Source organism: Mustela nigripes, chromosome 7 (genome assembly GCF_022355385.1).
Source record: "Mustela nigripes isolate SB6536 chromosome 7, MUSNIG.SB6536, whole genome shotgun sequence".
Lineage (NCBI taxonomy): Eukaryota > Metazoa > Chordata > Mammalia > Carnivora > Mustelidae > Mustela > Mustela nigripes.
The window spans coordinates 63,943,457-63,958,228 of record NC_081563.1 but is presented as its reverse complement, the minus strand read 5'-3'; the positions used below and the strand labels follow the sequence as shown (position 1 = coordinate 63,958,228).

General features: G+C 35.5%; 1 protein-coding gene across 1 annotated transcript in view; it reads right to left on the bottom strand.

The window, feature by feature from the left end:
- Nucleotides 1–14,772, bottom strand: part of FANCL (FA complementation group L) — a 91,495-nt gene that overhangs the window by 50,652 nt on the left and 26,071 nt on the right. The window contains exon 6 of the mRNA XM_059406034.1: nucleotides 1,062–1,158. Coding sequence (XP_059262017.1) covers nucleotides 1,062–1,158 — 97 coding nt within the window. The remainder of the gene's footprint in view (nucleotides 1–1,061; nucleotides 1,159–14,772) is intronic.

Sequence of the window (14,772 nt, the reverse complement as noted above, 5' to 3'; positions counted from 1 at the left end):
AATTTCTCCCTGATCTTAAGGGTAAAAACAAAGCTCACCTTTAAAAATTAAAAAATAATTTTTTATTCATTTTGACAAAAATATCCATGTAACTTCTTTCACAAATAAATTTCTATCCCACTAATATTTTCAATACTTATCACACATGAATCTTAAAATTATACCTGAATATTCTGTGTGTGAGAAAAAGAGAATGAGTCATTTCTCAAATTGCCTGATAAAGAGGCACTCTAAGATACCAACTTTTCTGTGTCACCCAGCTTTATGTATTAATTTTCTCTCATGGAAAGCTTAAATGCCAGACACATTTTTAAAACGGACAAACACAATTGATCTTTTCATACTACAATCTTCTGAACCAGAGTTGATTGATGATTCCTGGGAACAATAAAAAAAGTTAAATGTCCAGGTTTTCTCAAATTCTAATGTGTCCCTAGTGATTACTAAATAAATGATTAATATGCTGAACTTGCTTACTCTACTTATTTCTCAAAATTCATAACCTAGAACTAAAACAAAGACATAAAGACAGCTATGTTTTGTGCCAACAGAATTAGTAATTATAGATCACTAGCCTGTAAAGAGTCTATAAATGGAGGCATAACCTTTGCAAGTTCTTAAAATACAGAATTAAAATTTTAGCCAAAACAAAGAATAAAAAGGTATACATATGGATGTGTTTGGAGAGTGTAATTCATAGTAAAAGTTGAAGACAAGAGACTTCAGTGAAACTTTACTTGGGAAAGTGGAAACTCACATTTTGTCTTTGTACAATGTTACAAAAAGGACATCAAGGTCCTCTGAGCCTGCCCAATCTTATTTCTAATATTCCTTCACTATGAAGTCTATATTTTGAGCAAGTCTGTAATAAAAGAGCGACACAAAATCATGTCTAGGCTTTTGGAAACCTAGTGGGTAAATTTTTTGAGCTTTCCAAAATAAATTTTTTAAAATACCAAATACCTTTTCAGAAGCCATTAGCACTTCCTACATTGAAAACATTCAGAGTTCATTTCACAGAGTATTTCCTGACTATAATAACAGTTTAATGAAGCACATACCTTTGCCTTCAACTTGAGAGTAATTAGATGCTTTCTACCAGAAGCATCTTCAGCTTTTAACTTGATGGTACTGAGACAAGTATCCACATATACAAGTCTGGTGAACAGAAGGAAATAAAAAATGATCAAACTAGGGAGGGCAAAGATGGGGGGAGGGGAAGTTGGAGGATGGTAGGATTCAAAATGAAAATATTTGCTGTATTCCTATGAATCCATTACAAAAATTAATCAGAGGAATTTCTGCATGCCAGCCCTTTATGCAGCTATAGATTTACTGCCGTTAATACACCAGCCTGGTGCTTAATGCAGTCATAGATCTCTGGATTATTTACAATGTGTGTCAAGGCTCATGCTGTGGTCAGTGAGCACTATGTTTCGGTTTTCCATCACTGGAACCTTTGGCACACACAGCATGTTGCTGTCAGCCTCTGCTTATGTACACATTAAACTTCCTGTCAAACTCTTTGATCCATTTCTGTAGTTTCATACACTAGGAGACTTTTATGCTTCCTTTATTTGTTTTTCCCTTCAATGAACTTCTCCTTTATTATCAATAATGTTAGTGTACAAAAATCTGGCTGATATTAGTTCATATACTCAACTGATCCTCTAAGGAAAATGTTATATAAGCACAAGTACAGTCTAATCTGCTAACAATAAATTTTCTTTCCATGCAATATATAGCTTCTGACATTTAACCTGGACATGTATTCAAAATGACTAATAATTTTAAACCTATAGCACAGCACAATTGTTTTTGGCTTTAAGTTGCTCTAAATGTATGAATTTTCTACAACGGAAACCAATACCCTTTGAAATATATCATTCTGTAAAAATACGGTCCCTTGAGTAGCATAAGCTACTGCCAAAAAGGTTCAAATTTAGCAGTATATTTACTAGCGAACTGGGCATGTGGATTTTTTTTTGACATTTTTACAATACTATTCTCTTGTAAAGATAAAAAGTAGCCTAAGAGTATTGCACAACTTATCACCCAGACTGATGGTGAGACCCATTATAGTTCAGAACTAACATTAGCCTCCTAACCTAGGAAACATTTCTTTTAACATCACTATATGCCACTCAGTCACTGGCCAGATATAATGGTTAAAATGGGTCAATTTCAAGAAATACTGGGCAAGAGCTGTGAACACTGCTTGTAATGAAAAACAGATCTGAATCTGAAAAGATATGTATCTTCAATAGTAGAATCAAAAGCAAAACAAAACAATCTTTATCAACAGAAGAAATTTATATCAGAAACTATGAATAGTCTAGAGTCCTGGAAAATAAAAAGTAAAATTATTCTAGAAAAAAATATTTACATTAAAATATCAATGGCTTCATATATATATATATATATATATAATCATTTTCCTACAGCTCTATCTGTAAACACCTCAAATCCCTCTCCTCCCAAAAATGTAGAACATTAAGACTTTAAAGGTTTTCTTTGACAGACAGAGATCACAAGTAGGCAGAGAGGCAGCTGGGGGGTGAGGGTCGGGGGTGAGGCTGGGGGGTGAGGAAGCAGGCCTCCTGCTGAGCAGAGCGCCTGATGCAGGGCTCAATCCAAGGACCCTGGGATCATGACCTGAGCAGAAGGCAGACTCTTAACGACTGAGCCACTCCGGTGTCCCAACAAAACAGATTAGAAGAAAAAGAAAGAAGACTCCTGGAGGAAGATAGTGGACAAAAAAATCTGTAGAATATATAGACTAGAGGGTAGGACTTAATATATAAGACAAAATTAATATAAAAAATACAAGAAACCAAAAGGGATGAAGAAATTTTAAACTAAGTTATAAACAATAAAGCTATGATGAAAGTGCAATTGCTCTACCATTAGCTTTTCAGTGAAAAGTATTTATGTAGTCATTAAAAATGTAACTGCTTACTAATCCCAATTTTTAGAATCCAACAACAGACAAAAGCTAAAAGACTTAATTATAGCTACAGAAATTAATGTAAATATATTTGACCACAGCAATTTAAAAAGTAGAGATGACAAAAATTGAGAGGTAGAAGGGGAAATATATGAGGAAGGAAGATAAGGAACACTAAAATTTATAATTGCTGGGGCACCTGGGTGGCTCAGTGGGTTGGGCCGCTGCCTTCTGCTCAGGTCATGATCTCAGGGTCCTGGGATCGAGTCCTGCATCGGGCTCTCTGCTCAGCGGGGAGCCTGCTTCCCTCTCTCTCTGCCTGCCTGTCTACTTGTGATCTCTCTCTGTCAAATAAATAAATAAATAATCTTAAAAAAAAATTGTAATTGCTAATTTGAGAGGAAGACATAACATCTTTAATTGAAGGAACATGAAGGAAGTTTAAGAAATTTTAGGGCGAATAGAAGAATAATAGTGAAGAAGGGAGAGAAAAGGTGGCATATGAGCCGAATCCATTTTTATTATAGTAACCAGTACAGTATTTCTAAGACTGGTAAGTTACACTGAAAAAGTCATATTATTTAGAAATATAGAAGTTGTACACATGAACATTTAAGAGTGTCTGTCTAAAAGAGTCAGATAAATATGCACACAGAAAGCAAGAACAGATGACAAGAGAAGGAACTAAGTCACCACCTAGTACTTCTCATGCTTCACATTTCTGCTCAGCATCAATATACTAGAAATCATTATTGAACACCTATAAGATAGAAATAAACAAAAGGTCTAGTCTTTACAGAATCATACAAAAAAATCAACTTCCCACAATAGTTAAGACAGAAATAATACCTTAGAGATAAACACTGTCCTGCTCCAAATATGGCCTTGCAGTCAAAATGATCATAATGTTAATCTTGAACTTTTAAGAACTAATTCAAATAAGGCAGCAAAAAATGTATAATTATGAGTTAATCTCAGCACAGTCATTTAAAATTAAACATTTTACTCATGCTGACTCCCTGTCTACTTTGTATGAGGGACAGGAAGAAACCTTACTGCGATTATTGACACTTTGGTACATCCAACCTAGATTGCAAAATGTTCAGTGCTAGCTCTTCTCACCTCCTTCCTTTTGGTAATAGGATCCCTGCCTCCACAGCATCCCTAACTAAACCAAATTTTAGCAGGGTACATTCTACTCAGCTAAAACCCTTCCAGCTGCCCTTGGGTGTCGGCATATCAATAAATCTTGGTCAAAGAACTGTAAGCAGCAGGGATGTGTGCATCTCTTATCCATTTATAACAGAACTGTGCCTTCTCCCCACCCCCTCTCATCTTCCCTACTACAGACTAAAACTTGGGCCAATGAGAGCCAGCAAAGACCATGCAGACAAGAACAACACTCAGAGCAGCTGCGACCAACAGAACCCTCCGCAGTGATGGAGGTCGTCTCTCTCTGCACTGTCCAAAATAGTAACCACGGCCATGTGTGGATATGAAGAACTTAAAATACAGCTGGTATAGACCCTGAATTGTTAATGTAATTTAAATATAAATGTCAATGTCAATAGCCACATATGGCTAAGACCTATGTACTTAACAATGCAGCCAGACTGGATGATTGAGAAACAAAATAAACATGGATTCTTAGATGACCCTGTGGAACAGAGCTACCAACTCATTCCTGACCATCTGCCTACCTCTCAACTGTTAAATGAGAGAGATGAATAAAATTCTAACCTTGTCTGGAACACTGAGAATTTAGGGTTCTCTTTGTTAATGGCAGCTCAGCTTGTATCCTTACTAATACAATGTATTTCTATCCACAACAGGAAAGAGTATCTTAGGGTTTGGTCTATGGAAGAGATTATTAAAGGAAGGAGTTAAAGTGATAAAATCTTACAAGTAATATCAAAATCCATTTTTCTGAAAAAAGTCTGTTTCAAATGCTCTGCTTTATTATAAAGTTGCGTCTCTCAATTTAGACAATATGGAGTAAACAGTTTCATTCATTTAAATAAGATATAAGCTCATGCAAGTGATAAATTTAGGAAAATCAGTGAAAAGCTCAATTTTTGAAAAGTTTGAAATCACATTTTAAATTTGTATTTAGAAGTTTTGGTGTTATTACTTAAATAGGCATATTCTAAAATAGACTAAGGAAATAGAAAAACACAAATATAAAATCTAAAGAATATATATTTTTGGCACTTAACTTTGTATTTATCACTTGCTGCATTTCTTTATAAGTTACTGCTTATAATAAAATGGCACTACACTTGAGTTAAAATTTTTAAAACCTTTGAAAAAGGATACTAATACTTAAGATTCATAGAGGTTTCCACTGTTCCTGGTAAAAGCTGAATGGTATCAGTACAGACAGGCAAAACAAATTTGCTTTGTTTTTCTTGAAATACAGTATTTACTTTGACTAAAAGCTTAGGTTACATAGTTTTTCTTTAAATACCTAGAGGCATAGATGTAGCAATAACATCAAAGGCAGACTAAAGATCTTCATGTTTTAATAAAGCATCAATTTCATCTTCATTACCACCCTCAGGTTTAAGCATTAACTACTTCAAAAAACAATCTCCCTAAATGGTGTCTTTATTTCTTGTATCTTCTGTACATCAATCTATTCTGCCTTTCATGACTAAATTAATCTTCCTAAATACTTTTTTTTTTTTAAGATTTATGTATTATATATATAGAGAGAGAGCATGAGTAGGAGGGGCAGAGGGAAAGGGACAGTCCCAGACTCCCTGCTGCGCGGGAAGCCCAACGTGGGGCTTGAGCTCAAGACCCTGAGATCACAACTGAGCCAAAACCAAGAGTCAGGTACTTAACCGACTAAGCCACCCAGGTGCCCCTATCTTCCTAGATACTTTTATAAAATCCTATCAACCCCTTGCTCAAAAATAATCAGTGAGTCCCCATCATTTGCATATACAGAATCCTTAGTCTAGTAGGAAAGACCTTTCAGTTAGGCCCTGGTTTCTATCCTCTTCTGTGAGCAACTGATCTACTACAAAGTCCAAAGATGAACTGCACATTTCCATCACTACATACCTACTTCCACCACTGCCTTTTAAGGCTCTCTACATTCCTTCCAAGCTTATCCCAATACTCACCTCCTTTAAGAAGAACCTTCCTAAATCATCTGAGCCCCGGGTGGCTCAGTTGGTTTAGTGTCCAACTCTTGGTTTCAGTTCAGGTCATGATCTCAGGAGTCTTGAGACTGAGCCCCACCAAGGTCTCAGAGTCTGCTTGAGATTCTCTCCGCCCTCTCTCTCTGCCCCACTCCTCACTTGCATATGCATGCACAAGCAGGTGAACTCTCTCTCAAATAAATGAATCTTCGAAAGGACTTTCTCAAAACTGTCACACTGTTCCTTTTCAAGTTTTTGCTTCCCAGTCAAATCAACTTTTTTCTAAGGAATATTAAAGTTTTAAACTATGCATTACATCAATGCTCTATGCATTACATGACCATGGAGAAGTTACTATCAGACTGGTTCAATATTTATTGATTTTATATGCAAGTTTCAAACAACTGAATGCAAACTGTTTAAATTACATACTATAAACATATTACCAATTTAGAAAAACAATTTTTTCATTATTAGATAATCTCCACTTTTTCAGTGATTTGAATATATATGAGAAAAAAAGCACTCTATGATAAAGATAATTTAGGATGAAAATCATACTTATTAACATCTATGTTCTTATGCAATATGCAGTGAAAATTATCATTACTGGTTATAATGAAATCATAACACTAATTAAGAGCTATAAAACTCATATATAGTCTGACATTTTTAGGTGAACTAGTAGCTCAACTTTAAACCTATTTTATACATGGCATTCTTTGAATCAAATAACACATGTTTCTTATTAACCCTTACTATTAAGTATTATTAGTTTCATTTGAAAAATAAAACGTGGCTCAGAGAATTTACATTACTCGCCCAATGACACAGAGCTGATAAGCCAGAATTAAAACTCTTGTCCAGTTACTGGAATTAATTTCCTCCTAACAAGTATCTCCATTTCTCCCAATATGGTATACAGTTCTTTGAAATGCACTGGGAGTTATAGAAAATATCAATGGATTAGTAAGTTCATTACCAAAATAAGATACTTAATTAAAAATTCAACTTAGTATGTATTTACAATCTTTCAACAGCACAACAAATTTAATAAAACTCAGTTCTTTCCCTAGACAAATTTAAAAGGCCAAATAGTTGAATTCTACTCACTCTAATTGATATATATGCTGTCTTAAAAAAAGAATAAAACCATCAGATCACACTTGCCCTGTTAGAACTATTTAATCTCTGAATTACCTAGGGCCATGTGATTACTAAAACAAACATTAAGTATCTTCTAACTAAGATGACTACATATTTCTTCCAAAAAGACACTTCTGAGACTGCAAGAGGCCAGGATAAAAAGCATAAACTAGGATTATCCTAGGTAAAGTGGAATGTAGATCAACCTACTTATAACAACAAGTATTTAGTGCTTTCAACGCCAGGACATTCTTGATATCCTTAACATCCTAATGTTTCTGAACAGAAAATCCTGTTAAACCCCAAGGACTCTAATTCTTATCCTTTTAATGAGCCCTTCTGCTAAACAACACAAGCAGAAGTGAACAGAAACCTATCAAGACAGCTTTTTGCATCACTTACCTTTGTGAACTGTGTAATACCCAAAATCACTGACTTACCATCATCTTTTTACCCTTCAGACAATAGCTGTTTTTAGTGTGTTTTTATACAAGTTGAAAACAAGTACAGAAATTATAATAGCAATCAAACTTAAGGTCAGTTACTAATTCTCAATGCCATTTCCATAAAAAAAAAATGTATGTGAATAAAAGAAAAAAGATTTCAGTCATATTCTAAATATTTCTACTTTTTCCTAATTTTTTATAAAGCCTCATCATATAGAATTGATTGGATATGTCAGTTATGTAATTTAAAAACACAGCAAAGTCTTCATTACCTTAAAAAAAAAGGATTTTTCTTTCATTATCAGATTTTACCATTATACTAACAAATCTACAAGAATATTAAAGTGTAAGAAAAACAAAGACATACTGACATTGTCTACAAATCATTAAGATTCTGACAATCCATTCAAATCAATTTGTCATACAAATTATTGTCTGTGTCATTTTAAGAGATATTTTAAATTAAGAAGCTGGCCAGCTATCTAGGCAAGGCCTCAAAAGGTAGCAATTCTAGTATGTGGATAGCACAATTCAACTCTCAGTGTTGGCACTGATGGTCTGAAACCCTATGCCAACATTGCCAGACCTGATTCAAGGATTAAATCACAAAAATAAAATTGATAGATTTTCTTACTCCAGAAAGAACTGAATAAATACTGACAAAATCTTACTATCTGGCTTCTGACAATCCACGCAAGCAATTTCTCTTTTGCTAACACATTCTTCATCTGTAAAGACTGTGAAACAAGTGATTCGGTAACAGCAGCTATATTCTAATTCAATCACGCACACTAGTCACTATAATTAAACTTTGATCTCTCACAAATCTAAACAACAGATTTCATAACTATCTCTCAGGATGGGTTAATTTTGCATGTGGCCAATTTTATCCATGATGAGACAGGCACATATTGAGGGTGAGACTAATAAAACCTATCTCCAAGTATATGAGGGCACTTTAGTGAAGGATCCTTATCAGAGCTACTCCATAGCACAATTCAAGGCAGCACCATTCACACAGAATGCCTAAGAACTGTTATGCAGCCAGTCTTGGCTACATACACATTTTATATATAAAGCTGAACATAAAAATATGTATCTTGAAATTTATTCAGAGAATTAACTAGGCATTATATAAAGTGGCTATAGCAGTCAGTGGCACAGGACAGAAACTTCGAAAATGTAAGTCCCTGTATAAAATAATTTTAGTCTAAGGAAGAGGCAAGCATTCATATTGTGATCAGTGCTATGATAGAGGCATTCATAACCTTCCTTTTGGCTTCATCTATTATCCAAGCTAGACATCTGTTCCTTTTTATCCCACATCAGAACAATAGGCATAATGCAAAGCAAAACTCAATACTTTCTTTTTGTCCCTAAAAAACACTTATTCCATAAGATATTTTAATACTTCTACTATTTCTCTTATACCTTGTTAATGGCTCTCCAGAATCCCTATAATTATATTCTGTAGTACTTATCACAGTTAGAATTAAATACTACTGCGATCATCTACTTAAATTCTGACTCTCCCACTAGACATAAGTTCCTTGAGGAATCTTTATTAAAGTCTTGCCTATGGTTATCCACGGTCTTACATTATAGGCATTCAATAGTTAGGTGAGAAAAAAAAAATGAATGATTCACAAATCTCATATTTGCATTCTCAGTGCTTCAACTACTTCATTACTAGAGTTCTTCCAAACATGTCACAACTTTGAAAAGGGTTTCCCCTTCCCAAGTCCTTCCTACATTCCTAAGTATCCTCTAAACACTAAGATCTTAACGTTTAAGCATCTGAAAGTAAGTCAACCTGATTTTTCTATAACACCTTAAATCCAAAGAATGACCAGGTCCATGATGTCAATGCCTCAAGACAAATCTTCATACTTCCAGCCAAACTGCTCTTAGTTCATCTCAATTCATTACTTGTCTTCTGTCTCCTCTCTCCTGGTTATGCTAAATTTTATTTAAAAGTTCCATCTTTAAAAAAAAAAAAAGTTCCATTTTTCCCAAATCCTATTCAGGAGTGGCACCTTACCAAATAATGCCTAATCACATGAATAGCATTAACCAGTCCACGATATCACCACAACAGTACATTTGAAGTTATATGTAACAACAATACCTGGCTAAAATGGAGTATCCTGCTACAGACCTACACTTTCACTGAGAATCATCAGAGTAGCCTGATGCAAGAGGGAAAAAAAAAAAAGGTTGGAGGTATCATAGAATTGCTAAGGCAACCAAGACCTAAAGAACCAAGGTCCTGAAAAGGGGGAACAGAGGAGAGGTAAGCCACCGTTGCAGCCATTTTTCCCTCAGCTTATTTACCAATTCTGCACACAGGGCTAGAGAAGAATAATTTGGGCAAAGGGCACAAACAGAAAGATGCTATTAAGAAGCAAACCAAAACAAACAAAAAAACCACACTGCAGCATTTCTGGAACTCTCTTGAGGCTAGAGATAAAAATAACGGACTTTTAAAGAGCCAGAATCTACTGGAAAGGTAGGGCCTGGGAACTTTCCCTAAACTTTCAGCACTCTTCCATCAAAACTTTTGATAAATCCTTGAACTGCAAGTGATGAGGATAAAAAAAAAAGAAGAAGAAAAAACTAAGCTGAAAGCCAGTGAAAACCAAGGGGGGGAGGGAATATTTAGAAATCCCATAACACTGAGGAGAAATTAATTAAAATTTAGAACCTACATGAGGAAAAGCCCCAGTGAATACCCCCAAGCCCTCAGTGGGAACCCTGGAAGGGTTACCCCTAAAAGTAAAGCAAACAAGAGGCTGATGAAACATTGTCAAAAATGGACCCCTGACTCCAACTGAGAGGTAAACTGGCCCCGTGAAGAGACACACACAAGAGTTTAGGATCTACCAAGGGAGAAATACCAATGAACACACCCAGCTCTTGCCTAAACTTTCTAGAGGGTTACGACTCAGGAAAGGGAGAGGAGCGGTAAGAAGTACATTGAGTCTTAAAAAAACTATAGCCCAAACTCAACCAGGATTATAGCAACCTACCCCTACTCTATTTCTTAGCAAAGGAAAAAGTAAACCCTTTTAAAAGAAAGTATCATTTAAAACCTCTGAACTTTTTTATATACAATTTCTAACACTCAACAAAAGATCATTAGGCATAGCACTTCAGCCTTAATGAACAAGGGCAAATACTGAAGAACAGTCAGCAAGAGAAAGTGAGAAAAGGTGTATTAACTAAAATATCTGGAAACTAAGTCAGTTTCCGCATTTTTCCCCTTTTGCCAGTTTTTCAGGGTTTTTGTTTTGTTTGGGTTTTTCTTTTTTAAAGAAAGAGTAGTCAGAGTCATCTTGTTAAGCACAGACCATGAGAGTTCAGGTTTTACATTTTTGTTGTTATAGCGTACTCAATTTGCCACTGATTCAATTGTGAAAATAAAGAAAAACCCCTTACCTCTTACTATTAGAAAGTAGTAGGCCCACATGAAAAGATGCTCAGCATCACTTGTCTTCAGGGAACTACAAATCAAAACTACAATGAGATACCACCTCACACCTGTCGGAAAGGCTAAAATCAGCAACACAGGAAACAAAAAGGGGAACCCTCCTGCACTGCTGGTAGAATGCAAGCTGGTGCAGCCACACTGATGAACAGTATGGAGGTTCCTCGAGAGGTTAAAAATAGAGCTACCCTATCATCCAGCAACTGCACTACTAAGTCTCTGGCCAAAACACAAAACTACTAATCCAAAGGGATATACGCACTCCAATGTTTATAGCAGCAGTAGCCACAATAGCCAAATTATGGAAACAGCCCAAGTGTCCATCCACTGATGAATCTATGAGGAAGACGTGGTATACACACACACACACACACACACACACACACACACACGCAATGCAACATTATTCAGCCATAAAAAAAAAACAATGAAATCTTGCCATTCGCAATGACCTGGATGGAGCTAGAAAGTATTGGGCTAAGTGAAATAAGAGAGTCAGAAAGACAAATACCATACGATTTCACTCATATGTGGAATTTAAGAAACAAAACAAACAAGCAAAGGGGGTGAAAAAAGATGGACAAACCAAAAAACAGACTCTGAACTATAGAGAATTGATGGTTACTGTAGGGGCAGGGCAGGGGCGATGGGTTAAATAGGTAATGGCATAAGGAGTGTACTTGCTGTAATGAGCACACACAGTGCTGAATCACTGTATTGTATACCTGAAACCAATATTACACTGTATGCTAACTAACTGGAATTTATTTTTTTAAAGATTTATTTGAAAGAGAGAAAGAGAGCATGCGTATGTGTTGGCGGGGCAGTGGGGGCTGTGGGGGGGGGGAAGAGGGAGAGACAGGAGTGTGGACCTCAACGAAGGGCTCCATCTCATGACCCTGAGATCACAGGCTGAGCTGAAACCCAAAGTCAGACCCTTAACTAACTGCACCACCAGGCACCCCTTACAAAACTATAATTTAAATAAAAACTTAAAAAGAAAAAAAAGCAGTAGGCCCTGGTATTTACCAATGTGGATAAACACACACGCACGTGTGCACGTGTGCGCGCACATACACACATACACAACTTGCACACAGATGTTTACAGCAGCTTTATTCATAACTGCCAAAACTTAGAAGCTAACTAAGATGCTCTTCAGCAAGTGAACAAATAAACTTATACAGACAATGGAACTATATTCAGTACTAAAAACAAAAGAATTAATAAGCCGTGAAAAGATTAAGAAGAAATTTAAATACTTTTACTAAGTAAAAGAAGCCAATCTGAAAAGGCTACATAATGTCCAACTATATGACATTCTGGAAAATCCAAAACTGTGGAGACAATAAAAAGATCAGTGGCTGCCAGAGGCTAGGGGAGAGGAAGAGGGAGGAAGCAAGGTAAAGGGAGAGGAAAGGAGAGAAAGGGAGAGAGACAGACAATTTGTGGGGTGCGGGGGGAGTACCAGGAATGCCAAGATCCAGGACTAACTATATGACTGAAAACCACAAGAAAAAAAATTAAAAACAGGCTCCAGTGGATCTAGATTATGGAAGATAGCAGAAAAATATTTTTAAATAAGATAATACAGGAAAGGCCAGAAAATTCTAAAAATACTGAAATCTAATGTAGTTATACTAATCTAACAAAGTAGACATTAAGGAAAGAAATATTACCAGAGATGGAAAGAAACATTTAATGATAAAAGGAAAAATCCACAGGAAGATACAGCAATTATAAAAATGCATACGCTCTAAAATTAAAAATGGAACTGCCATATGATCTAGCAATTTCACTTCTGGGTATATACCCAAAGAAAACAAAATCGCAATGTTGAAGAGGTATCTGCAACCCCAAGTTCACTGTTGCAATATTTACCATAGCCAAGACATGGAAACAACCTAAGTATCCACTAACAGATGAATGGAGAAAGAAATTTTAGCATGTGTGTGTGTTTGTGTGTGCGCGTGTATTCACCAAATATACAATGAAATACTTACTATTCAGCCATTAATAAAGGACATCCTGCTATTACAACAATATGGATAGACCCTAAGAGCATTACACTAAGCAAAACAAGTCAGAGAAAGAAACACAATATGATGTGACTTATATGTTGAATTTAAGGAAAAAACAAATGAACTCACAGATACAGAGAACATACTGGTGGCTGCCAGAGGCAGAGATGAAATGAGTGAAGTCAGTCAATGGTACAAACTTCCACTATGTAATGTACAGCATAGCCACTGTAATTAATAATATTGTAATATATATTTAGAAGTTGCTGAAAGAGTAAATCTTGGAAGCTCTCACCACAAGAAAAACTGTAAGTATGTGTAATGATGGAGGTTAGCTAGCCTTATTGTTATGATTTCATAATATATACATATACCAAATCACTACATTGTACATCTAAAATATGTCAATTATATCTCAAAAAAATATTAAAAGAATTCTGTAGTGAGGAAGAAAAAAGATTCCAGACAGAGAAGTAGAAATGCAGGAAGGAAGAACGAACACTGGGAGAGGGGCACCTGGGTGGCTCAGTTAATAAAGAATCTGCCTTCAGCTAGCTAGGGTCATGATCCCAGGGTCCTGGGATCAGGAGCCCCACATCATGTTCTGCTCAGTGGGGAGTCTTCTGCTACTCCCTCTGCCCCTCCCCCACTTATGGACTCCCTCCCTCTCTCTCTCAAATAAATAAATAAAACCTTTTAAAAAAATAACAAAAATACGGAGCACCTGGGTAGCTCAGATCGTTAAGCATCTGCCTTTGGCTCAGATCATCTCCAGGTCCTGAAAACAAGCCCCATGTCACAATGGGCTCCCAGCTTAGCAAGGAATCTGCTTCTCCCTCTCCCTCTCCCCCTGTTTGTGATGTCTCTCTTGCTCTCAAATGAATAAATAAAAATCTTTAAAAAAAAATTAAAATAAAACATAAAAAAACTGGGAGAAATATACAAATTACATACAAATTATACATACACAATGTATAATAATATATTTACACATATAACCATATATATAAAATATAAATTTATATAATAAATATTAACTTTAAAAACAGTTTGCCAATTTTAAATATAGAATTAAAATGCATGATAACAATAACACAACAGGTAAACAGGTAAAAAAATAAACTGCATTTCAGATCCTCCCATAAGAAAATTGGTAAAAGTAAAAATGTATATTTTGCTATATGTATGCTGAAATCTCCAAGGCAGTTCTAAAAAAATAATAAAAGGATGTATAATAACTTAATTCTTGATTAATTCAAATAAAGGCCGATGAAAATAGATAAAGCGAAAAAACACAAAATGCAGGAAACAAACAGAAAACATATAGCAAGATGTCAGTGAAAATGGCAATCAGAAATTCCTAAAAGTTTCCATTCTGTAACAGTCAGAAGAACAATGACCCAAAAAACATCAAGGAAAAAAGCTAATATGTGAGGTGATGAATATGTGAATATGTGAGTTTATGTGAATCCTTCCAAATACATGTAAATCAAATCATATTGTACATGCTGAAAATACTATAATCATGTTTGGCAATCATACCTCAATAAAACTAAAATAACATGTTTATGCTCAG